Source organism: Canis aureus, chromosome 7 (genome assembly GCF_053574225.1).
Source record: "Canis aureus isolate CA01 chromosome 7, VMU_Caureus_v.1.0, whole genome shotgun sequence".
NCBI lineage: Eukaryota > Metazoa > Chordata > Mammalia > Carnivora > Canidae > Canis > Canis aureus.
In genome coordinates this window covers 16,930,226-16,956,149 of record NC_135617.1, presented here as the reverse complement: position 1 = coordinate 16,956,149, position 25,924 = coordinate 16,930,226, and the positions used below count along the sequence as shown (strand labels likewise).

Sequence of the window (25,924 nt, the reverse complement as noted above, 5' to 3'; positions counted from 1 at the left end):
CTAAATTAGGCAAAATGCACTTGACTTCTGGGAAATTAGATACGATTATATCTTATCAGAAAACCTCCACTGTAATGTAATTCTGAAAAGGCTGGACCATTAGTTTGACCCAAGATGCAGAATTTCTTATATTTTGGAGACCCCTTACCATTTTATGTGAATGGTCTTCAGAATATAAGACATTCCATACATACGCTGGATCAAACTAATAATCTGGGCATTTCAGAATTCAGAAAAGAATGAATTTAAAAATATAAAAGCTCAGAGTCACATTTGCTCATTTTCATTTACACCAGAACACCTACTAGGACAGTCTTAATACACAGAAAGTATTAATTAAAAAATGCCTGAATTATATTGGGATTTCTTCTAGGAAACAAGCAAAAAAACAAAATAAAACAAAACAAAACAAAAAAACCCCAAACCAACTGTTAATTGTGTGTGTGTGTGTGTGTGTGTGTGTGTACCTATATATACATATGAAACATGGTTTTAAAGATTATGGCACTTACATACATAAAATTCTTACAACTTCTAGACATCCAAAAAGAAATGTCAAATATAAGTTTCAATATATTTGAAACATATGTGATGTTCATAAAATCGATGTTTCATATATAATTTGATATGAAAAATTAATATTAAAAGACAAACAAGATTAGCTAGTGAGAGGTCATTAGAACAATTCCCATTCAGGGTGGTGGGCTCTTCAAAGAAAAAGCCATTTTATGATGAATTGCTTTACTCTCCTCCGGAACTAGAAAAATAATTTTTCTTTCCATACTTTTTCCTGGAGGCCTTCCTCCCACAGCTCGTCATCATTCTATTTCAGTCTGGAGTGGTGGTTGCCTGGGCCAGGTGTACAACTGTCTTTTGTACCTTCACTATTCTGTGCTAAATTCTCCATTTTATGAACCCCAAATATTTATTGTTCTTGGCTAAATCTTTCATGTCCCTGAAGCACATGTTCTCTGGTAGTATATCTCAAAAGCATAAAACTAAAACAAAAGCAAGAGGCACAGCTATATGTATCATTTCTGGTACAACGGTATTTATGCAAACTTTAAAAAACACACTATGCAATACTACATGTTGGTTTTGGATTCTACTTCGTCATGTTAAATTATCAAAGTACACTGTCCTCAAAGGCCCACAAGTTTATATTTTATGACACACAATTTAAAAAGTGGCGGGGGGGGGGGGAGGAACATTAAGGTTTCAGAGAATGGGAACAGAAGAAAAATAAATAGATGTCAGGAGAAGGCAATGTAGAAAAATATATCAATTAACAAATCACTAAAGGCCTTACGTACATTTATAAATGGCTAAGTTACTGTTTTTTATTCTCAATAGCAGAAATATATTAAAGATGTTAAATAACCTTAAAAACTTTTGAACTACTATCTACATAAGTACAAGCTACTGAAGACTGACCTCCCTTTTAATATATATGCCCTCAATCAGCGATACGGCAAAGTGCATAAATGACTTACTGCCATGTACTTTATTTTGTATATGGCAATCTCAGAGAAAATTCTGTAAGCAATGTAGAAGACTTTCAAGAACAGTCTCTTCACCATTTGTCTGTTGATCACAGTGTATTTGTTTGTATATATGCTTTACTATACTGTGGGGCACTGAGAGCAATGATCTGATTTTATGCATCTCTATTTTCCCCAACAGGAGCACAAAGTCTGTGGTAGCAGGTACTTGCTGGGCGATTCACTTAAGGTGTACTCACTGATAAAAGGCAGTCATTTCTGCTTCTTGCACAGGCACAAATTCAAGAGAGCCAAAATTCTTTAAGTCATTAGACTAAAAAGATGTGTGGGGGGAGAAACATGGCAAAGAAAGTAATTTATGCTTTATGCAAGTATAAGTTGTGCTCTTTTCATGGAATACCACTGAGCTGATTGAGAGTAGAGCTCTAAAAATTTTAATTTAAAGTGGGAAGCCTACTTGTAATATACATTCTTTTGCTTCACTTCTATGAAATCAATGGACAAGTGGTAATGATAAGAAAAGTAATCATTATTAGGCACTCTGTTAGGCACTTGAGATAAATATTATCTCTTTTATTCTTCAAATCAGCTCTTTAATACCTATTATTACACACATTTTACAGATTAGAAAAATTGAGGTTCAAAGAAATTACATGACTTGTTGAAGATTAAAGTGAAAGAAAGTGTTAGAGGTAGGATTAAAATTCATGTTTGCAACTTTTTGAAAAGTACAGTAATATTTTTTACTATAAGCAAAATATATTAATTATTCCATATATGATTCACACATATTAAATAACTGATGTGGAGGTTTGGTCCACTGGTTTTGATGCTGGATGAATTAATAACTTACAAAATTGAAGTACAGTTAATATCCCATTTAAATAAACTGAACCACCCAAATGTTCAACCAGGATCTTGGAAAATTAGATAGGGACAAGAGCCAAGCTGACTTAAAATGATGTGTAGTTCCTAAATATTTACTGAGGCTAAGCAAAGTAAGGTCTATTACACTACGAGATACTCTGGAGCCTTATACAGGGTGTGTATGTGTGAGCATGAGCGGAGAAAGGTCTTTAATACCTCTTTCATCAAAAAATTGAAGCTGCAGAAATTTGCAAGGTATAATCTCACTTTAAGGAGGTGGTAAAAGAGGCAGTGTGCATAAGAGGAGAAACAACACCTTAACAGTTGAGAAGAATATCCTCTGAAGGGTTCATAGTAGTTCCTTTTGTGGCAAAAAGGTTTAGGGAAGGGAATAACTTTTATTTTCCACAGAACACAATTCTGTATTATTTTATTTTTCATAGGATATGTAAATTTTAATAATATAAAAATAAAGAGAGGCATTATAAACTATCTCTCTAGGGGATTCAAATGCTTTAGATTTATAATGAAAACTTTATTTTAGATTTGATATCAACAGTAAAAAAAAAGGGGGGGTGGATACTTTCTGGAAATAGTAGGAAACCTATACTGACAAATGCAGGAAATTCTTTTTTTAAATCTTGGGAGATGAAAGTTAATTAACCCTTTTACCTGTCATTTAACCCCAAACTCTAAAAGCTTTCTCTCAATGTTTTCAACATATAGAACTAGTTTTATTGTACGGGGGGAAAAGGTTGATTTTTCTTCTTTTAGGTTTTCAGCTAGTTAAAAATTTGCTTCTGTACTTCTGTAGGATGTGTATGTGTGTGTGTGCGTGTATAAACTTTGAATATTATTAAACCACAGCTCCCAACGTTTTAAAAAGAATTGTATCTAAGGTTTTATATTTTGAACCAAATCATTTAAGAAAATATTTTCCACGTATAATCAAACATGTCCATGAAAATCAGAGCCTCATTTATAATGTTGTGAATGGCACCTTTTACAATGTGGAGTTGAGCAGTACAGAATTTACACAGCAATACCCAAGATCCCTGCCAAGATACACATAAGGGACTTCCATCACAGCTTTGTTATCTAGTGGTAAAAAATTCAAAATACTGTAAATTTTCACCAATAAGAAAAAGGTAAACTACTGTATATCCACACAATGGAGTATTACGAAGCCGCCAAAAATAATGTTGCAGAGGTCACTGATAAGGAAACCAACTGATGATACATGAAGTGAAAAGAGTAAGTCACTACACAATATTTAACCCTATTTTTAGTTTAAAAAATGTACATAAATAGGAAAAATCTGGAAGGATACAATGATATCAAGAGTCCTTTCAGCATGGTAAGGTAAGTAACATTAAAACAAAACTTGCTGACATTTTCTAAGTTTTATAAGGAACATATAATAGCCTAATATTGATTTTTTAAAAAAAATTATAATTGCAGAATAAAATTCAAAAAAACAGGTCTCACAGGGTTTTGTTTTTTTAAAAATCATCTGACTTATGGGAGAAACCTGTTCCTTCCTCCTCAACACTGAAGGGGGAGATTTATTCAGTGTAAGCTACATAATCAGGGGTGGTTTCACTTTGTATTTTTATCAGGTATCTTTCAAACTGTGCCAACACTGTGGTTGGTAGTCTGTTGTTAGATTTTGAAGATTAGTTGTTAGTAAAGTGCTGTTATTGATAAAAATACATAATTGAGAGATCAACCAGCCCAATTGCGGTCCCCTGAAAGAACACTATGCCAGGAAGAGTACACTGCGGGTTTTTTTGCCTTGGGTAGATTCACTTCATAAATGGATTAACTCTTGGTTAACTAGAAAATTCTAGAACAACCAATTTCCCAATAATGATTTTTTTTTAAAGCAACTTACTATTTAGTATGCTCTAAAATACCCTTTTCTTTGCATTCTACCACACTGTCAGCTTGTCACCGCCAGAATCTCAAATTCCTGGAAATCGAATACAGAGGAGGTTCTTTTCTTCCTCTCTGAACTGGTTTCCAGGAAAACTGCCGGTAGGAGGCAGCAATGACTGGTTGTGGCAACTGCAGAGGCTCTACTCTGCACAGTAGTTAGCTGCTGGCTTCATTCTTCTGTCATTATATAAGCAAGATGACACTGTTCTCTAATCCAGCCAAAGCTGATAAGTACCATCAACCTGTCACTTCCTACATTTCAAATTCTAACATCACAGCATCAAAGAGTTTTTACATTTCGATTTCTTTTGCTGGCAGCAGCCGGTAGCCTCTCATTCTCCCACGGTGTTCTAATGCTGCATTTGCACACCGGGGTTACTCCCAGACTGAATAGCAGGTCATCCCCTGCTCACTGAGCTCATCTGTGGCCCATGTGCTAGGCAATTTAGATCCAATCAGCCCTTATTTAGCTCAAGAGTAATGAGCAGCATAGTGACACAGACTTAAGCCTGACCCTCAGGACACTGCTCATCAAGCAGTAAAACTGTGACAAAATCATTCATCTTCCACCCGCTGGCAAGAAATAATACTCGCACTCACTGTATTACTTTTCAAGATTAAAAAAAAAAAAGTCCTGAATTTTCATGATGTGAGACATTAATTTGCAGAAAGCTGAATTCCCTTAAACCCCCCTGTTGCTATGAGCTCACCAGGGGGAAATAGGCCTTAGGAGACTGAAATGGAATAAAGAAAATTGCTCCAGCTTTCTTTTCATTTTAAATAAGCCTTAAATCTGACAAGAGATATCCTAAAGAGAGAAAAATATATATCTTGTAAGGTAAAGAAGAAACAATTGAAATTAAGAGTTCCAAAAGCTAGTTTCCCTCCTTATATTTGTTCTCAATTTTCTTAAAATATAAATAAATTTTGAAACAGAGCAATTACTCACCCTTCTCCACAAGGTAGATGGAGAAAGGTTAGGAATTATTCTTTACAGTCCATATGGTGGCAAAAGTAAATTCATATCATAAAACAAAAATGTACTCTGACATTTTCTAAGAAACACATCCTAAAGAAAATAACTTTAAGGTAATTACCAGAAGATGGTGAGGATAGCTAAGAATACTTAAAAACTATAATGAATCTACTTTTTACACAATTTATAGTGCTGTCTGGGGTCTTATTAATCCAAAAATAATTAAAGGGATAATTAAGAGATCAGTTTCTTCCCTTCCCTGACATATCACATCATTAAAAAACAGGTCTGGCAGCTTATTGTACTATACTTGGATGTAAATGCTTAAATTATTACTTACTTCCTCAGAGTATCTCCCTTTTATAACCTAAAGCCATGATGCCAGTTTATCTCACTGAGTTTTTTTAGACTGGGTCCACTTACTGAAATCACAATTTCAGGTATTTTTACCCATTCCCACAGTTGGAAAAGAGTTAACTTTAGCAAACCTATCACAAATAGGATTTATGGTCTTCAATATATTTATTATGACAACATGTCTTTGGTTTAAGAACAGAGCACTGTGTGGTGCCATGAAAGAGCACAGTGGCAATGTCTTCCTACAAACTCATTGCTGAATTTCATCTAAAGCTTCAAAGATCTGGGTGGTCTAAATACCTGTAGTGAACCATGGGGTTCAAACAAGGAACCATGGTGACATAAATAAGATTGGGGAAAGTAGCTTTCGCCTCACCCAACATCTTTTGATTTGTTACCATTTGCTAAAGAGAAATGTTCCAGTGCTTGGTACAGAAAATAATCATGGCACTTCTATTCCCTAAACAACTGAGCTGATCCACTTTCAAAAGAATGAAATGTTTCCTTTGCAGAGTATATTTCTTTTTTCCTTGTTCTTCCTGTTATCCCAACGTTCTTCATCCCAATTTTCGTTTCACAGTGTTAGGTTCCCACCCCTACCTTCCCTCTTTTTTCTAATTATGAGAGGTGGATTTACTGTTTCATTCCAGAAAAACAGATTTTTAGTAACTCCAAACTTTGAGAACAATGAATCAGAAAAGTCATAAAGCTCCATTCATCTATTTTTTGAAAGTAGGAATATTCTTGGGGACTATCCCCTTAAAAATCTAATATAAAGCTCTATTTACCTTATTCTTCTTGAATTTTGTAATTCTTGATAATTGGAGTTAAATATCTAGACTATAGCTGAAGATTACAAGACTACGGGCATAGTAAATACGAAAAATAGAAGATTAAGTAAAGTGGGTAAGACTAAACTCACAGAAACTTTGAGACCTTTTCTTTACACCCAGCATTCTGAATTTTACACAGACGTGCTTTGCTATGAGTCTATTTTTTTTATGTTGTGCTGGTGTCACTCAAAAGGCCCTTTCAGCCAGGAATCTTCCATCCTGGGGGATTGTCTTAAATTATTTTTTGATTATTTCCTCACTCCATTATTTCAGTTTCCTCTTCCAAATACCTTGCTTCTGACTGAATCCAAATACAGATAATATCTACTTTTAGATTCAATGTGTTCTTGTGGACCCAAACTCAATGGAGAGTTTTTAATTTTTCAAAAGCAAGGTAAAAGCTCAAAGGTCCACTCACACCACTTATTTCCATATCTCAGTGGAAGAACAGTTTGGTGGTAACTATTGAATTGACAAAATAAAATAATAAAAGCAGCCCAAAAACTTTAGCTACACTAGACACAAATTTTATTTTTCAATAAGACCAAACCTTTTTAATTAACTGAAAAGAATGGACTCTTGTCATCCCCCTGGAGGTCCCTTCTGCCCACTGGGTGCTTAGAGGCAATAAACATGGAGGTGAAATACAGATTAAGCATTAAATCCATAGTCTTGCTGCACAATTACTGTCATCTACTTTCAAGTGGATACTGGCAAAAATTGTTAGATAAGCAAGTAAAAGTTGAGGACAAGTATAAATTATTATCAAATAATGCTGAATGACTAAAATAGTAAAATACGAAATGGTAAAAAAGGTGATGGTTTCAATAAACACTTACCTAAGTAACTTTCTCTCTATTCTCAGTCTGTCTTTCACACAATAAATACATGAGTACGTGCTGCCATACATGTGCATTTAAATAATTTACTGATGTACCCCAAGTGCCTGTAATAATGTCTACTACGATAGTGGGCATTCATAAATATCAGTTGTTTTTTTGAAAAATAATTTGTTTAATGAATATGTATCCTCTGTTAAAAATAATTATAGCACAAGGTAGAAGCACTAAAGGAATTTAGAGATAAAATGTTAAGGAAGTTAAAAGGGGAGAGAAATTATTCAAGACTAGGAACTCATGGACAAGCATACATTTCAAGAGGAGCTTATAGGAAAGGATAATACTGTCTATACAAAAAGAAGAAAAGATAAAGAAAACAAACATGTACTGACAGATTATGGCTCATGTTCTGAAGAGCTGGAGCGTCTAAGTCAGCGCTGTCCACAATGTCTTCTGCTCTCACCTTAGTAGCCACTACAACTACGTATAGCTCCTGAGGACTTGCTATATTCCTACCGTGATGGAGGAATTGAATTTTTCATATTATATTCATTGACTTACATTGTCACATAAAGTTAGCATGTATGGACAGCCGAGATCTAAGCAAAAATTCATAGAAATCTTGTAATGTGGGTATTATTTTGCAAAGATGCAGCTGAAGTTTAGAAAAGGTTAAGTAACTTCCTACGTTTACACTGTTGGTTAAGTGGAGGAGGGGTGATTTGAACTCAAGCTCCTGCTTTATACATTGCGCTGCAACAGCAGTCATAACTCTCAGACACTACAAGGGCTTCTTTAAGAAGCAGAAAAAAAGCACAGGGGCACCTAGCTGGCTCAGTTGGTAGAGCATGCAACTCTTGATCTTGGGTTCATGAATTTAAGCTCCACACTGGGTGAAGATCATTTAAATAAATAAATATTTAAAAAAAGAAGCAGCAGCAGAAGAAAAGTACAATTTGTTGTTGTGGAATTGTCTATTACTGCCTAGAATTCTGGCTTCTCCTAAATATGATGCTCATGTATGATATTTTCTGATTCCATCTACAATTCTGATCCACTTACTAGTAACTTCTGAAACCCTTTTCCCTTCCCCCAAATCCCTCTAAATAAATCATTTGTCTTATTTTTATTTTCCTGTACTCTGTTACTCTATGCCTACTGTGGCCAGCACTGACCATTTCGGACTTCTGAACTTGACAATTCCATTCACTACCTAGATTTTTTTTTTTTAAGATTTTATTTATTTATTCATGTGAGAGAGAAAGAGAGAGAGAGGCACAGAGACACAGGCAGAGGGAGAAGCAGGCTCCATGCAGGGAGCCGGACATGGGACTCGATTCCGATCTCCAGGATTAGGCCCTGGGCTGAAGGCGGGGCTAAACCGCTGAGCCACCAGGGCTGCCCCACTACCTAGATTTAACCCCTCTTTTATCATTGTTTATCAGCTCACTTCAGCTTATTCAGTACTGAGATTTGGCTCTACTGCCCTGGCCATGTTCTGGCCTGAACCCTCAACTGGTTCTGACAGGAAAATATAAATAAAAGTAAGAAAGATTTGGAGATTTTTTCAGAATGAGTAGTTCCATCTAAGTGAAGTAAGGGGAATCACAAGAAAAAGTGGCAAACACAGAAAAGCCACCTGTGGGAGACTTTGAAGACCATGATAAGGATTGGAAAGTTTTCCATGTTCATCCGGATGTCAGTCACTAACTGGTAAAACACAGAATGATATAGGTAGATTTGTTCTCTAAGACAAACGTAGAAGAAAATATGAGATGAGCACAACCAACATAAGGCCAAATAAACAGGACTTCATTAAAATTTTAAAAAATTATGCTGCAAAGGACAACATCAAGAATGGAAGAAAATAATTGCAAGCCATAAATCTGATGAAGGACTTGTATCTAGGGCATATAAAAAATTCTTTATAGTTCACTAACAAAAAGGCAACCCAATTTAATGGGCAGAGGATCCAAATAGACATTTCTCCAAAGAAGGCATAGTAGGCACATTATCAATAAGCACATGAAAAATACATAAGCAACATCATCAGCCACCAGAAATGCAAATCAAAACCACAGTGAGATACTACCTTACACACGCTGATCAGAAAGAGACTGAGCAACAAGTGTTGGTGCGGATGTGGAGAAATTTCAGTCCTTAAGCCCTATAGGCGGGAATATAAAATGGTACACTGGAAATAGTTCAGTATTTTCTCAAAAGGTTAAACGTAGTTATCACATCACCCAGCAATTTTACTCTTAAGTATATACCCAAGAGAAATAAAAACATGTCCACACAAAAACTTGTGCATGAGTGTTCATAGCAACATTATCCATAAAAAACAAAAAGTGGTAACAACCTAATGACCATCAACAGATGAACGGATAAATAAATGTGAATACAATGGATTATTTGGTAATAAAGGGGAATAAAGTACTGATACATGTGACAATATGGATACAATTTAAGATCATTATTCTAACTGAAAGAAATTAGTCACAAAAGATTACCCATTGGATGGTTTCATTTTTACAAAAAGTCCAGAATAAGCAAATCTATGGAGACATCCAGTAAATTAGTGGTTGCTAGGGATGGAGGTTGGGTAGGGGAAAACAGAGAGTGACTGCTAATGGGTATAGTGTTTCCTTCCGAGGTGACAAACTGTTCTGAAATTGTGGTGATGATTGCACCACTCTATGAGTATACGAAAACCATTAATTGTATGGTATATGTGAATTATCTTCATAAAGCTGCCCAATATATGAATTATGTAAGTAATATATCTCAATAAAGTTGTTTAAAACAAAAGATGGTCTGAGGAGGGAAGGCATCAGAGGCAGGGGCAGTAGGTAAACATTATTAATGGTCTAAAAATGGAAGAAATGGCAGCGAGAATAAAGAAGGAATGATAGAAAAGATATCCTTTAAAGAAAACATTAAAAAAATTCTATCAACTGGGTATATAGAAAAAGGAAAGACATACTTATATGTCACATTTCTACCTTAAAAAATCACTTTTCGGAGCATCTGGGTGGCTGAGCATCTGCCTTTGGCTCAGGTCATGATCTGGAGGTCTTGGGATTGAATCCCACGTCAGGCTTCTTGGAGAGAGCCTGCTTCTCCCTCTGCCTATGTCTCTGCCTCTCTCGGTGTGTCTCTCATGAATAAATGAAATCTTTAAAAAAAAATCACTTTTCTTTTTCTACAGCAGCTTCTTAGCATCTATCTAAGACACACAGAATCACAATTTCCAGCTCTAGAATTGTGAGGCAATGTATTTGTTCCCTACAATGTAGGCTTTGTTTTTAAACAATCTGATTCTTTTACACATCCAAAAGCACTTACTGAATGGCTACTAATGTTAAAGGTACAATATTAGGAAACGAATTAAGAACTATCCAAGATAAGCGTACACACACACACACACACACACACACATCAATTGAGGTTGCCAGGCTTAAAGTGTAGCAGAAAGAAATGATTATGAGTTCTTTTGAAAATAACAGTAATGACAATACTGCTATTTACTGAACACTTACTAATATGCCAGGCACTGTGCCAACAACTTTATATTCGTTATTACACCCAATCCTCAAAAAAACCTAGTAAAGTATATGCTATTACCCTCATTCTACCAATAAAGCTGAGATTTGAACACGTTTTTCCTTAAAATATTTAAAAAATTATTTTGTACTTATGTAAGGAGAATTCATGTGTATATAACAGAAGTATAGCTGGAGACTAAATAATCCAAATATTAATTCATATATATGAAAAATTAAGTAGATAATCTATGTTTTAACAAAACAAAAAGTGCACAAACATCTCCAGGTTTTTTTTTTTTTAACATCACCAAGTTAATAAAGGGAGTAGTTTATATAACCGCATGGACTTATAAAATATATAATATGGAAATGCTACAGTAACCATGTTTTGCAAAATTCAAGTCTAGTAAACAGTACATAGGTCAAAAGAGTAATTCACAATATACATGTAAAATTTCAGTTGAAAGATAAATAAGATATTTAATAATGGAATGAAGTCTTTAACATTTCATATATTCTAAAAATACTAAGATTTTCACAACTTTCCCTTAGATATGCTTGCTTTCTCTGAAGCAAGCAAAACTGGTAGATGGATCACTTCTAGTGAGTAACATAACTGTTTGATTTTTCAAATAAAAACTGGAAATATAGTTTTCCCTGAAACATACTCATGTGCTCCCTCTCCCAAATTATTATAACACTGCCAAAAATTTGCATCAAATCATACATACAGGCCGTAACCCATTCATACTAATGGAACACCCAATAACAAAACAAGGAAAAGGCCTGCATGCTGTCCAAAGCATCCTTTCTATTTCTGCTGAAAAATTATGTAAAGTTTCTGGCATACAGCAGTCCCTCTTAACATTTCCTCTTGTACAACCTCCTTCCCTACCTAGAAAATCCTCAGTTCACTCACTGAAGATTTAAAAAATTTTGTGTGTAGTATAAATGATACCACACTAATAAAAGTTAAAATAACTAGAACCATTCAGCAAGAAGAATATTTGTGGTGAATAATAAACACAGTTCCGTGCATATGCATGCACACACACACCTCCATCCGAAATGTCAAAACTGAGATATAATAAATGGATGAACTTCTAGGCTCACTGGAAAAGAAGAAAAGGGAGTTAAAAATATATGTATTTTCAAAACGTATTTTGAAGCCAGGTAAAAAAAGAGTCTTAATCTTTTAGAGATATGTACTTCACCACATAGAATATCAAAAAGAAGCCAATCGTTCCTTCTGAATTATTTCATAGTCCCAGTATTTAACATTTTAGGCAAGTTTTCAACTGCCTTTTAGACTTCTTTTGAAACTAGTCTCTTGTTTAATACAAAATAGGATGTCAGTTGATCAATATCCATTTGGCTTAAATTCATAAGTCCACAACCTCCCTTAAGTGGTAGAACAAACAGGTACAAAGCTTGAAAATTTATTGTTTCTTTTTAAACTCCAAATGATATTTGCAGATGCCAAAAGGCATTTTGAAATCACTCACCCTTACTTCAGTAAAAATGAAAAGGGGGATGGAAGGAGGGAGAATCTCATGAGGCCTTGTATGTCAAGTTTTTGCCCAGAGCTAATTTTCATAGCTGTGTTATAAAACCCTGAAAATGGAGGTTTATAATGGAAATGCTGACAGACCCTTAACTATAGCAGCATGAATGGATATAATTAAAGAAAAGCTTTTGGCTACACCTAACTCCACAAATGAAAGCTGCCATTTTTATATTAACCTCAAATAACAGCAAGTGAGAACTAGAAATGTGATTCCAAGAAGGTAATGTGAAATGTTAAAGATGACTGCTAAAGCTGTTTGACATTCCGAGTTTTAAACATGGAGGCATTTAGTTAACATAACCAAGTCAGTATTTTCATAATGCTACTTAATCAGCAATAAAGAATGCTCTGGTGAGCCATCAGCTCCAGTTAGCAGAAAGTGGCATATGAAGTTATTATTTCTTAACAGCCTAGAGGGAGCCGCTTCTCCCTTTAATCAGTAATCTTAGTTCCTTCCTACCTATAATTTCTCTGTCATAGAGTTATAAAACTATTACCCAGTTCAACATACACACTCACACATCCTACACACACATTTATGCAAGGACTGGTACCTTATTCCCACCTGAATTTGAAAACAGAAGAGATTACTAAGGTAAAGTATTTCATTCTTTCTCTTGTCAGGGATGCAGCCAGGAATAAATATCATCAATCTATGTAACCCATCTTCCTTATCTAAACCAAAATTCAAAGAATTTAGCTTTGTTCTTAAAAGGAAAAAAAAAAAAAAAGCCTATGTTTTAGTCTTCATCAACTATCCAAAATGCTTTTGAACTTTTTAAATAATATTAAAATACTAGTATAGCATTCCTAAGAGGCTCCTATGAAAAGATCCTCAAAGACCTCCCAGATTTTGGGTTAAGAAATTAGGAACACATCTCTATGATCGAATATCTAAAGGACCTTTTCTTGTGTTAACCTCCTCTCTGCCTCCCTTTCTTCTCTCTTTCTTTGTAAGGTAACAATCTCAAAAGATATCTGGGGTTCTTCCCCAAAAGATCCCAAACTAAAAGCCAGTCTGTCTTAAGGACAAAATAAGTTAGTAAATGAATACGAAAGAAAAAAAAATTCTTACTTTATTACTTTTATTTCTATTTCAAGTCTCTCCAACTTTCAAAATTAAGCCCCATTCTCCTATTACCATGAACATTTTAACAAATTTCTGCATTTAATTTCTTAACTGAGAATGTATAGTTTCTAAATACACTCCATGCCCTAATCTAAACATGAGATTAGGGAGAGTAAAAACAGCACATAAAATTTTTTTGGTGGGATCCCTGGGTGGCACAGCGGTTTGGCACCTGCCTTTGGACCAGGGCGCGATCCTGGACACCCGGGATCTAATCCCACGTCGGGCTCCCGGTGCATGGAGCCTGCTTCTCCCTCTGCCTCTCTCTCTCTCTCTATGATGACTACCATAAATAAATAAATCTTTAAAAAAAAAAAAAAAATTTTTTTTGGTAAGAAAATCTGGTAATATCTATCTACATTTAAATGCATAGATACCAATTCATTTTTAGAAATTAATCTAAAGATGTATTTCCCAAGACAAAAAAAAAAGATATATTTCCCCAAGTACACAGAGAAGGCACATATGAAGATATTAAATAAAACTGTTTACAATAAGATAAAATGGTAAGCAATATAAATTCCCATTATTAGGGTACTGGTTAAATAAAGTTTGGTATAACCATATAATGAAATGCTAAATCTAGCCATTAGAAAGAATTAGATAGGTTCTCATACACTAACAAGGAAAGCTGCCTAGGAAATATTAAGTGAAAAAAAGGAAGTTGTAGAATATCATCTGTTTTGTTTTTTTCGGCCTATAAATGAGAAAAAAAATCTAGAAGATTCTATGAGAAACCACTGCATGTCTATGGACTAAAACGAAAGAATTTTTTTCTTTAAAGATTTATTTTTGGGGTGGGAGGAGAAAACATACGTGCACAGACATGTGCATGCAAGTGTGGGGGGAAAGGGAGGGGGAGAGGGAGAGAATCTCAAGCTAACTCTCTGCTGAGCACTGATCCAGACTGGGGCTTGGTACCAGGACCCATGAGATCATGACATCAGCCAAAATCATGAGCTGGACACTTACCACCTGAGCCACCAGATGCCCCTAAAGCAATGTTTTCCAACCTTAGCACCAAAGAGGTTGGACCAGATAATTCGTTCTGGCATGGGTTGTTCTGTACATTGTAAGATGCCAGTAGCACTCCCTGACCAAGTTGTCAGAATCAAAAACTTCTCCATACACTGGCAAATGTCCCCTGGGGGAGAAACTCATCCTTAGTTGAGAACCAGTGAGCTAGAGAATGAAAGAATAAAGGTCAGGAGAGGAACTTTTACTTGTCACCTTATACCTCATTTATTTTTTTAACCATGAAAATATATAACATCTGCAATTAACAACCAAAAGATTTCCCATAATTTCTCACTTGAAAATTAAAACAGTATTTGTAAGATATAAATCTGTCTTTTAAAAACAAAACAAAACCAAATCCTAGGTAAGAAGAAATAAAATCGTGAAAGTGTTTGAAAAGGAATGTCCATTTTCAATAGAGAAAGCAGAAAAATACATGGGTTCTCTCACTTAGTTTCCATGACTGCTTCTTCCAAAGATGCTCATACTGTTAGCTTCATTTTCTACTCCTTTGCCCACAAATTTTGGGAGTTGTAGCTCCTCATTACCGGCAAGGTTTAGAACAGCTCCCTCCTTCCTCCTTGTTTTGTATATTCAGATAAATATAAACAAATAAAAAATGGTACTAGAATATGGAAATTTCCAATTTTGCCCAAGAAAAACACAGGGAAATACTATTAACATTTATTTAAAAATTAAACAAACAAAATGAATTTAGCAGTTGGGAAAGTATAATCTCTGCTAAGAAGCTCTACTAGATGAAAAACAAATGTGGTTCATGGAGAAGATCCAGAATTTGTAGAAGCTTCTTCTAATGAGGCTGGTTATTTATTCATTCACTTATTTATCCATCTACCCGAAAATTTGAGAGCTTTAAAATTCTTGCTTTTATAGAGCTCACACTGGGGGATAAAGGGTGATTATGTGATCAAGAATTTTGGCTGTTTATTTTTAAATTATTTTTAAGATTTTTATTTATTTATTTATTTTTTAGCTAAACCTCTAGAATTTAAACTGATGGGAGCAGGCAAACATTAAAAATAATATCTAATGAGGAGTGAAAACCTACAGATTAATCAGTATGCATGCAGAACCCAACATAAGGCAAATTAAGTAAATTAGTAATAAATAGAATAGGTAATGAATAAATTCCCCAAATTTGAAAAATTTGTCAAGCTTACTACCCTTGGATAATCAGATGCTAATTTTTGTAAAGTGGTATTAAGAAGAAGGGAGCAGTCTCTTCATTAACTTTAGACATGGTCTCAAAAAATCAAATTTCCACACATAACTTTTATACAACTGTTCTGTGATAGTGACTAACTACACTGAGTAGTAGTATCTAACTTCTTAAGAACATGTACTTAAAGATAAAACTTATTAAAAGGGGCCTTAAAAGCAATGAATATCATAACCACTATTCTTATCCATTATTATTTGGGTCTGAGTATATCGATATTTGCATAATTTAAGTGGATCTGAAAACATTAAGTCTTACATGAGTGACTGGTATTATAAATAGAACAATCTTATTTTAATCTCAGAAAAAAATGTTTCAGCTGGAAATATTGCATGCAGTTGAGGCTATAACTGCAGCAAAATAATTTAAAGAAACTTACCTTTTTATTTTTAAATGGTACAGTGTGGTCAAAATCTCCTTATGGGCACAAAATCTACATGTTTCACTAGAAGCCACCTCAGTTTTGAGCTCATGGTCTTGCTTAGAATATCTGAAACATTCCTGGATAATAATACTCTTTTAGGAGAGGTAGAAAGGGAAGGCGGGGTGAAGACCCATTGTCCTGGGACTGCACTCGAGGTGCTCTGCATTTAGTTTTATATGTTTGCATGTAAGCTTTCTTTTTAAAGAACTACTATTTGAAAGAATAGTTTGAAAACTACTGATTTATGCCATTGTAGCAGTAAAACCAACTCTTCTCTCCATTTGGATTTCATGGGTTGGCAAAATGAAAGCTTTAAAATAGAATCAGCATAGGTGATGACAAAATAAGTCAATGGATTAGTATATTATTGGAAAACATACCTGATTCTGGCCAGAACAGCTTGTAGAAAGCGCAGTACTATCCTAAGTTCAGATTCTTGACAAGCTCGCAGAAGCATACTAAATCCATCATTAAGCAGTTTTTCATGCGAAGAATGTAAGCAATGGCTAGTCTCAAATATTTCTTGAACACCATCAATATAGATGGAAAGAAGTGTCCAGAGAGTCTGTCTTTGTCCCATTTCATCATTCTTAGATACCAAGAATTCCTTTGCTTTCTCTCGGAAAGCACCTGAAAATTTCTCAGCCAAAACACCAATGTCCAGATTTTTCTGGGTATACATCAAGAGGAAGGCCACTTGACCCTTCCAAATGAGGGAAGATGTTACAAAGGAAGGCTTGAGGAAATTTAGGAGGCCTAAAACATGACTTGCTACATCTTCCACTTCTGCAACAGCTGCTAACAGCAGAAAAAGACTGAAGAAGTTCTGAAGACCAACCTCTGTCAGTTCTTCCATTCTTTTTTGATGGAATTTAGAATATATTCTGTAAAACATTAAAAAAAATTACTTTTATAAAATTTTCATTCACAAATATTAATCTTTTAACATAACATTTCACTCAGGGCACCTGGCTGGCTCAGTTGGTTAGGGGTCTGCTTTTGGCTCAGGTCATGATCTCAGGATCCTGGGATTGAGTCCCATGTCAGGCTCTCTGCTCAGCAGGGCATCTGCTTTACCCTCTCCCTCTTTGTTCTCTCCTCCAAAAATAATAATAAAAAATCTTTAAAATAACATTTCACTCAATACTCATGACAATCTCATTACTTTAAATTTAGCTAATTCTTCATTATGCTGCTGCCATGTCCTTTTTTCTAATTCGAAAATAGACTCACAGAATGTCCATACCTTCAAATTTCTCAGTGATATAGCAATCACCTAGAACTGAATAAAAAGACTGAGCGGTTTTCCCCAAAGGACAGTAGAAATGTTCTTTTCATACAGTACACAGCTTATCCTGTTACTTTAGAACTCTAAATCACTTTTTAAAAATTTTATTGATAAAAAAATAAAAAAATAAAACAAAATAAATAAAAAATTTATTGACAAATAAAAAAGGAGTATATACTTCTTTAAGTACAATTTGATGTCCTTTAAAGAAATCTTAACAGGACGATTTTATACATTTTTCCTTAAACTCTTTCTTCCTCTATCCCTCACAAAGACCTGTTCTTGCTATAATCATACCTAAGACAATTCAAAGTGCTGGGAAAACTATTCTTACCTACTCTGCTTTAACAGTTAACATATTTTTCTTTCATCAATTAAGAAATAAGAATTGGAATAAATAGAATTATAACTGAATACATTCCAAGGATTTGTTTTAGATAAAGTTCTGAGTATCATGTCTTCCACAAAATGATTTAAGATTCAAAAACAAACTGGCAAACAGTACCAAAGAAAAAAAAAACTACTGTTTGAGTCACAATTTTTGGAAGTTTAACAAAGAAGCTACCATTAAAAAAAAAGTATACTCTAAAAACAGTCCTAGTGTTAACACCATAACCTTGTAAGCAGTATACAGGAAAGAAATAGGAACTTCATTTAGTCATTCTTGACAAGTCTCTGCCTAGAATATGAAGGTGTATTCTTACTCTGCTGCAAGAGCTCCCTATCACATAAGCAACTAGTATAGAGAAAGCTAGAAAAAGGGCTAATAAAAGAAGTAGAGCTAGGGAAGACAAAACTCATACCCATTTAACAAGCAGAACTCTCAAAAAGAGAGAGAGAGAAAGAGAACAAGAACAGATGAATATGACCAAAAGTTTATTTTACTATGCCAGAACTGAAAACTGGGCATACTCCTCAAATGAGAACATGAGTTATTTTGTTCTATTATCCTCTGGTTAGTGTTTATTCAAAGGAGCAGGGCTTAAAGGACTGCTAGACTCAAAGAACATCAAGTTTTGTAGGTTGACTTACCTGCCAATGTATGTTTTAGGGATGTTTTCTATTTCTATAATTTTAAATAAAATTTATGTATTGAATTATATAATAACATTACAATTAATTTTGACAAGAAAAACAACAGTTCTCTAATAGACCTGAATTTAATATATGAAATTTCAATCTTCAGGACAGATGAAATAAATAAACTAAAATCCTCCACACAAAAAAAATAAATAAATAAAATCCTCCACAATTTATAGATATTAAGTTTGTTCCCTGGCAGGATCAAAAGGCTACCTGTTTTGTTGTCCTGTATACACCAAGGAATACATTTTAAATGTATAAATCGTTAAGATTTCTAAGCACAAGTTAACTTAAAATATACAAAGTTAAGTAATGCTTCTCCAGAGTGAACGTTCATGACAAAGAAAGATATAGCACATACCTTCCTTTGATTTGTTTCCAAGGATGAGGGCCATTGTTCTTCATTGCTTTCTTAACAACTTTTGCCAAAATACAAAGGAAAATGGTGTAACTACTGCTAGATTTATACAGGTCATTATCTTGTTTATCATAACAGCAGGTCTTCACCATTTCTAGCATTGACAAGGGTGACTTAATAACGTATGTAAGACCTTTTAAAGGAAGCCAAGAGATGCTGAAAGAACTATTCTAAAAGAAAAAAGAAAGATAGAAAATAAGTATTAAGTCTGAGTAAGTAAAAATTCTTTAATCTCTTCTATTCTGTAAGTTTCTAAGCACTTATGTCATACCATTTATTTTTATATCAGGTCATTTATTGTCATAATTTTCTCCAATCGGATTTAGCTGCTTATATCTCCCTAGCATCATGTAATATATCTTCTATCTCTTATCTTTTCTATAAATTGGTAGCTCTGTCTAGAGGACTGATCAGATTCATGCAAGTGGGAGTTTTTTGATAAGAATCTTCCATTGGTGGTACTGGGCACTTCCTATTGCAATTTAGGAAAGAGGGACAGAAGTTGTGTCATTCCTTTTGTAATGTTAAGATTGAGTGTGTTGTCAACCTGATCTGAGTGATCCCCAACAGACTTTCACTGAACAGTTTTAGCGCCCACTGATGATCACTGCCCAGATGCCTCAGGAGGTATACAAAATAGTGATTTTCTAGTTCTACCGTTACTTCTCAATTAGCTCACAAGAAATTTAGTTACTCTAAAATATAATTTATATTTTCCTTTATTTACAGTTTTCGGAATAATGTGGGTTTTTTTTTTTTTTTCAGAATAGTAACTTCTAAAGGCATCATAAACTCAAGGATTTAAATGTATTGCTAAGTTTTAATTCACAGCAGTCATTATTCTTTCTTATGCTCAAATTTACCCAGCATCAGGGGAATGGGAGCTCTTTCAAGTTGGCTCCTGTAGCCTTCTGACATGACTCCACCTTACTTTGATATTATCTATTTTCAGATGTGACGAAACATTGTAGAATCATCTCATACATGCTACCTCAGAACTAGAATGGGTTATTTCTCCAATCAGCCTGAAATTATGGTTCAAAGTAAGGTATTTTTCTCATTTTTCGTAAGTTCCATTATGTATAAACCCAAACTAGTAATTTACTTGTAAATCTCCTGTTTCCATTTTCTATCTTGACTGAGGGATTCACTATTTACCTAGAAACGTGAACATTCCAGATCTTCTCTTCTCTCCACATACAAAATGTAACTAAATCCTATAAATCTACCCTTAAAATTTTTATTTTCCAAATTTATCCTCTCCTTTCTAAACCTTGCTTTACTCACTCACTACATTAGCATATATTATTACTTTGGACTACTAATTGGCACCCAGTTCATGTATACCATTTTCAGAAAAAACTTTCTCACACACATACCTAATAGGTCATATCCTTGGTATGTCACCAGAATCAGAACTCAACCTGTACTTCATCTAGCCACTAACTATCTTCTCTACTTACTTTCCTTATCTGCTATGTCTTTCCATAGTCATCTCAGACTTATCCAAAACTATTTAACATGGTAGGAAAAGATTGTTTCTATGTGTTCACACATTTGTTCATAATGTTCCTTTTGCCTGAATGCTTTTTCCCTGTACTTGGAAAATTCCATGCATTCCTGTTAAAAAATTACAACCTCCTAAAGTCTTCCACAAGTCTATACACTGGGTCAGACACTCTGTCCTTTGGTATTCCATAGCATTGTAACTTTTCCCCTCCATAACGTATGTGTATCTGCCCACTAGCCTATAAGCAACTCAAATGCCCAGACTATGTCTTATCCAGGACAGCATTAACCATTCAGTGTGTTGCAAGCAATCAGTTATTGTTACAAAATACTTATAAATGAGGATCAAAAAAAAATCTTTCTGGTACAATTCTGGCTACTTCACTTACTCTCACTCTTAAGAGAAAAGGGACGCAAATGCTCATTCCCTTATGTCAATGTTCTATAGATAACTATTCATAATTAAACTATAAAAACATTCCTCACACATGTACAAATTCTTTAAATTCCTGGAACAAATTCATATTCTATTTCCTTACCAGGTTCTTACTATAATATTCCCATAGAATGGTGACGATTGCAATGTTTGGCTCCCAGAAATCACAAAGTGTCAAACAACAGTGAAGATGCATTCGTAATTGTTCTTCTAGAACACCACCCTAAAAAATAAACTGAAATTGTGGGAAAGTAAATGGGCTCTGGCAACATGAGTATTATTACTTGATACTGCACTAAATAATCTGCTTCTAAAAAGAATATGAAAAAATAAAAAAATAAAAAAATAAAAAGAATATGAATATATATCACCAAATCATACCCTCTCATCTTCAGACCAGAAGGTCTAAATCAGCAAAAAGTATACTTCTAAAAATTTGCTTTTAAGACCATTCACAGGGACGCCTGGGTGACTCAGCGGTTGAGCATCTGCCTTTGGCTCAGGGCATGATCCTGGAGTTCCGGGGTCAAGTCCCACATCAGGCTCCCTGTATGGAGCCTGCTTCTCCCTCTGCCTATGTCTCTGCCTCTCTCTATCTCTCTGTGTCTCTCATGAATAAATAAAATCTTAAAAACAAAAAAAAAAGACCATTCACATACTCAGATAATAGGAACTACATAACACCTTATGACTTTTAGCACAATTATTTAAAGGTTACAATAGTGGGAGAGGGGGCTGCCTGGCTGGTGTAATCAAAAGAGCATATAACTCTTGATCTTGGGGTCATAAGTTTGAGCCCCATGTCAGGGGTAGATATAAAAACAACAACAAAAACAGCTTAAATGGGGTAGGAAACCCAGACACTACAAAGAAACCCAAACCAGAATGGAGTAGCAAAAATAATCTAATACTTAAGGTGTATGCAAATCCAGAGGACTTGCTCATACTTAAGTACTAGGTTAATTCTTTGTAAGAATAGAAGTTGTTTTTTTGAAAACCAAAGGGCTAGCAGAGCAAATGTATTTTAACCTCTTAGGAAATGGCAACAGGAGAGAGAAGTGAAAAGAAATATAGCGACTGACCAAACATCTATGATGAAAAAATCATGCGTGTTTGTTAAAAAGTGACACGCTAATGAAACACTCAACAATTAGTTATTTAAAGCTTACTATATAAATCAGGCACTATTCTAAGGTATTGGGCACAGAGCAATGAATAAGTCAGATATAGTACAAGCATTAACAGAACAACTTTGGAGGAGAATGGGAAAAGGGGACACGATAAACAGTTTTAACTTCTATGCAAAGCAAAACAAAGCAGGATATAGCAGAGTAAGTGGTAGAGGGTGTGGATTATTATTATACCAGAAGGTATGGATGACTTTTCATATCTTCTGGTATGAATGCCACCTTTTTGAAGGTTGGCATTTGGGGTAAATGACTGAATGAAAAAGAGCCAACTATTAAAGTCCTGAAAAAAAGCACTCAAGGCAGAGAAAACACATAGAAATTAGCAGTAAGGTTGGTATTACAGGATTAAATCAGAGATATTCAGAGACCATGTTTTCCTTTGAGGCTTTGAAAGTCTTGATAAGAAGTATGGATTTTATTTTAAATATATTGGAAGCCACTAGAAGACTGCAAGCACAAGAGTCTTGTTTCAAAAACTATTGTTTTTGAACTATTGAAACTATTGTTTCAAAAATACTGCTCTTGATCATGCATGAAGAATGAATATAGTACATTAAGAATAAAAGCAGGAAGACTGGTTAGTAAATAGTGACACTTGAAATACAAACAAAACAGATTTAGTGTTCATATTACAAAGCAAACATCTTGAGAGAGTTAAAGATGTGTGGTATGTAGTAAGCTTAAATAATTATTGAATGTCTGGGGTTCAGTGATGCGTCACTTTTTAACAAATAAGCATGGTCACTCCATCATAGAAAATTAAAGTGTCTACTTTTTTTCTTCTACTTCTGTCTCCACCTGCCACCTTCAAGATTTAGAAGACAATTCTGTGAAATTACAAGACTTAGATAAGCACACAACTTTAAAGATATGTTTAGAAGCAGAGGCAATGGGATTTTTTTTGATAAGTTATATGAAGGTATGAAGGTAAGAGAGCAATTAACAATTAAGGAGAACTCCCAGGTTTTGGCTTAGGAAAATGAGTTGATAGTACCATATCTTGAGATGGGGAATACTAGGGGAGTAACAGATGGGAGAGTACATAAGGGCAACCAAGTGGAGATATATGCAAATAATGTGATATATAGGCCTAGGGCTCAAGGGAAAAACCAGAGCTGTTGATAGTAATTCAGATGTTACTTTCATATTGATGGTTTTTACAGCTTAGAGGCTAGATAAGATCAACCAAGTTAAAGCGAATACATGGAAATGAGAAAAGGATCCAGAACTATGAGCCTTTTCCTATTTCAACATTTAGGTATCAAAAGAAAAGGAGTTAGTGGTCAATGGAGTAGGAGGGAAACCAGACATCATGGAAATCACAAGAAATATTTTAGAAAAGGAAAGTAGTCAACAGGGTTGAATGCTACTGAGAGGTTAAAGTGAGAATGGAGAATCTTTGGATTTGACAATATGGAAGTTACTGATAGCCTTGACAAGAGTAATTTCAGGGATGGCACAGACTGAAGCTTAACTACTGGCAGGCTGAGGGTATAACAGGAGGTGAGGAAACAGAGATATTTAAGGTAAGATACATAAATTCCCTGAATAGTTAAGAAGAGACAAATCCAGTGCACAGGGAAAGGATAGCTTTTGACAGAAATAAGTAACACTTCCAATATGACAGAAAAGCAAACTGAGAGGCTGAGTACAAAGCAGACATGTTGGGAGATTTGAAGGTACAAAAAGGTGTTCTCAAATGACTGTTTCAATTTTCTCAGTGATTTAAGAGGTAGGATGCTTGGCTAAGGTAACTGAGGCAAAGCATGTATTGAATTGTGTGTTAAAAAAAAATTCTGAAAGAAGTCATTTTGGAGAGTCGAAAAGCAAAGACTCTAGAGCTGTCACTTAAGATCTATGATCAAGAATTTAAAAATCAGAGCAGTTCATAAGTATTATCATTTGACTTTATCCAGCAATATTTAGCTGGGGGGTGAGGTTGGCAGAGGAAAGGAAGACTAAATTTTGCCATGTATAAAATAGATGAGGGCTATGGAATTAAAGGTGTCTGTGATGGAATGACTATAATAAAGGGGTACATAATCTAAATTGCTTAAGGAAGTAAGTTTGGACTTTGAAGAAGACAGGAAACGGAAAAGATGGATAGTGATGAACAGAATGAAAATGAAAAGAAAAATGAAAAAATGTAAAGCATAATCATGGAGGGTGGGTGAGATAAGTGAGAGAAAATCTAATTAGATGTGAGGATATTAAGAATCTTAGAGGACAGGGAGATTACATACAAAAATGTTGGGGTCACTAATAAGAGTAATTCTTTGTTAGAGAGGGACTCAAACATGAATAGATTTTTTTTGATAAGGCATTACCTCTAATTATTCCCCCCTTCCAACTCATTTAATTATTAATCCTTTAAAATACACCTAGGCTTCAAGTCCTCAAGGAAACTTAGTAACTTCCACGCTAACAGTGACCCTTCTTTATGCTCCACAGCATCCTACACACACCTATATCACAGCACTTACCTTGTTAAATTTAATGTTTATCTGCTTTCAAGAGTCTATGAGCTCTCTGAGAATTAGGATAATTTCCCCAGGGTCTAGAACACTGCCTGGTTCACTAACAAAACTCCATAAATATTTCATGAATTAAACTGAGCTCTAAGTACTGAGGCCTCTTTTCACCAAGTACCTGTATGGCTCAAGGAAAGATACTTAGCTTCTCTAATAGACAAACTCATTTGACGAAGAAGTTTCTGCCCATCACTAACATTCTCTGATTTTATTATGAAAATATTAAACAAGACCTAGGCTCATTCCTGTGGCACACTACTCATATAAATTAAAGCACACTAATTTTATTATACTTCAAGGTTAAAAAGGCCCTATTTTAAAAGTGGGTTCATTTTAAAGTTTGTTTTGTTTTACTGGGTATCTTAAACTCATTTTACATGTTATGTAAAATCCACAAAAAGATATAAAACATAAAATATATGAAGTTTGGGAAAAACAAAAGATTGAATACCAACTATCCGTGTGACATTTTACATATGTTAATTCAAGTATGTCTCATACCACCTCAGTTTCATTATCTTCATTTCACAAAAAGAAGGCTGGGGTGCAGAAGTTACATAGAGCTTACCCAAGTCCACTTCGGAAAGAGCTAGGATTCATGACTCCAAGGCCTATAATGGATACCATTCTATGCTCCTTTCCAAAACCAGAAGGGAAATGAAATGAACATTTAATTTAATGCACACCAGATTTGATCAAGACTGCTCTTAGTGACCACTAAGACTGAATCAAAGTTTGCGAGTCCAGAGCCATGTTCTTTCCACTGTGTCCAATCAGGAAGAAATTAAATATTATATCCCAGGGGATTTTTTATTTTCCTAAAGGACAAGAGATAAATTTTCCTTCTTTTTCCTGCTAGTGGATACAGATTACAATGAAAAGCAATGGCTTAGAAAATACCATTTTCTTCACAGTTCTGGCAGGATAGGTAATTAGTTGAGTATGACTTAAAAAGTAAGTCTGTTTAGTGTGTTAATTACAGACAGTATTTGTTATAAAATACATTTTCATGTTCTGTATATTCAATTATTGCTTTGTTTTGAACATTTTCCCTTAGTTTTTTTCTAGGAATTTCTTTTCAAAAATATGTGGGTACATATCAACTGAATTAAGGAGAGAAAGAAGGGGGCACTTGATGGGATAAGCACTGGGTGTTATGCTATGCTGGCAAATCGAACTCCAATAAAAACATATAAAAATAAACAAAAAAAAAGGAGAGAAAGCATTTGGTC

General features: G+C 34.6%; 1 protein-coding gene across 4 annotated transcripts in view; it reads right to left on the bottom strand.

The window, feature by feature from the left end:
• The window catches only part of MMS22L (MMS22 like, DNA repair protein), a 129,181-nt gene that overhangs the window by 67,690 nt on the left and 35,567 nt on the right, over positions 1-25,924 (bottom strand). For all 4 annotated transcript variants that reach the window (XR_013382982.1, XM_077903004.1, XM_077903006.1 and 1 more), the window contains exons 12-14: positions 21,075-21,194; positions 18,970-19,196; positions 16,618-17,121 (exon numbers count right to left, since the gene is read on the bottom strand). Coding sequence is in view for 3 of the 4 variants with exons in the window: in XM_077903004.1 (XP_077759130.1) it covers positions 16,618-17,121; positions 18,970-19,196; positions 21,075-21,194 (851 nt within the window). In the remaining variant the exon portion in view is untranslated. The remainder of the gene's footprint in view (positions 1-16,617; positions 17,122-18,969; positions 19,197-21,074; positions 21,195-25,924) is intronic.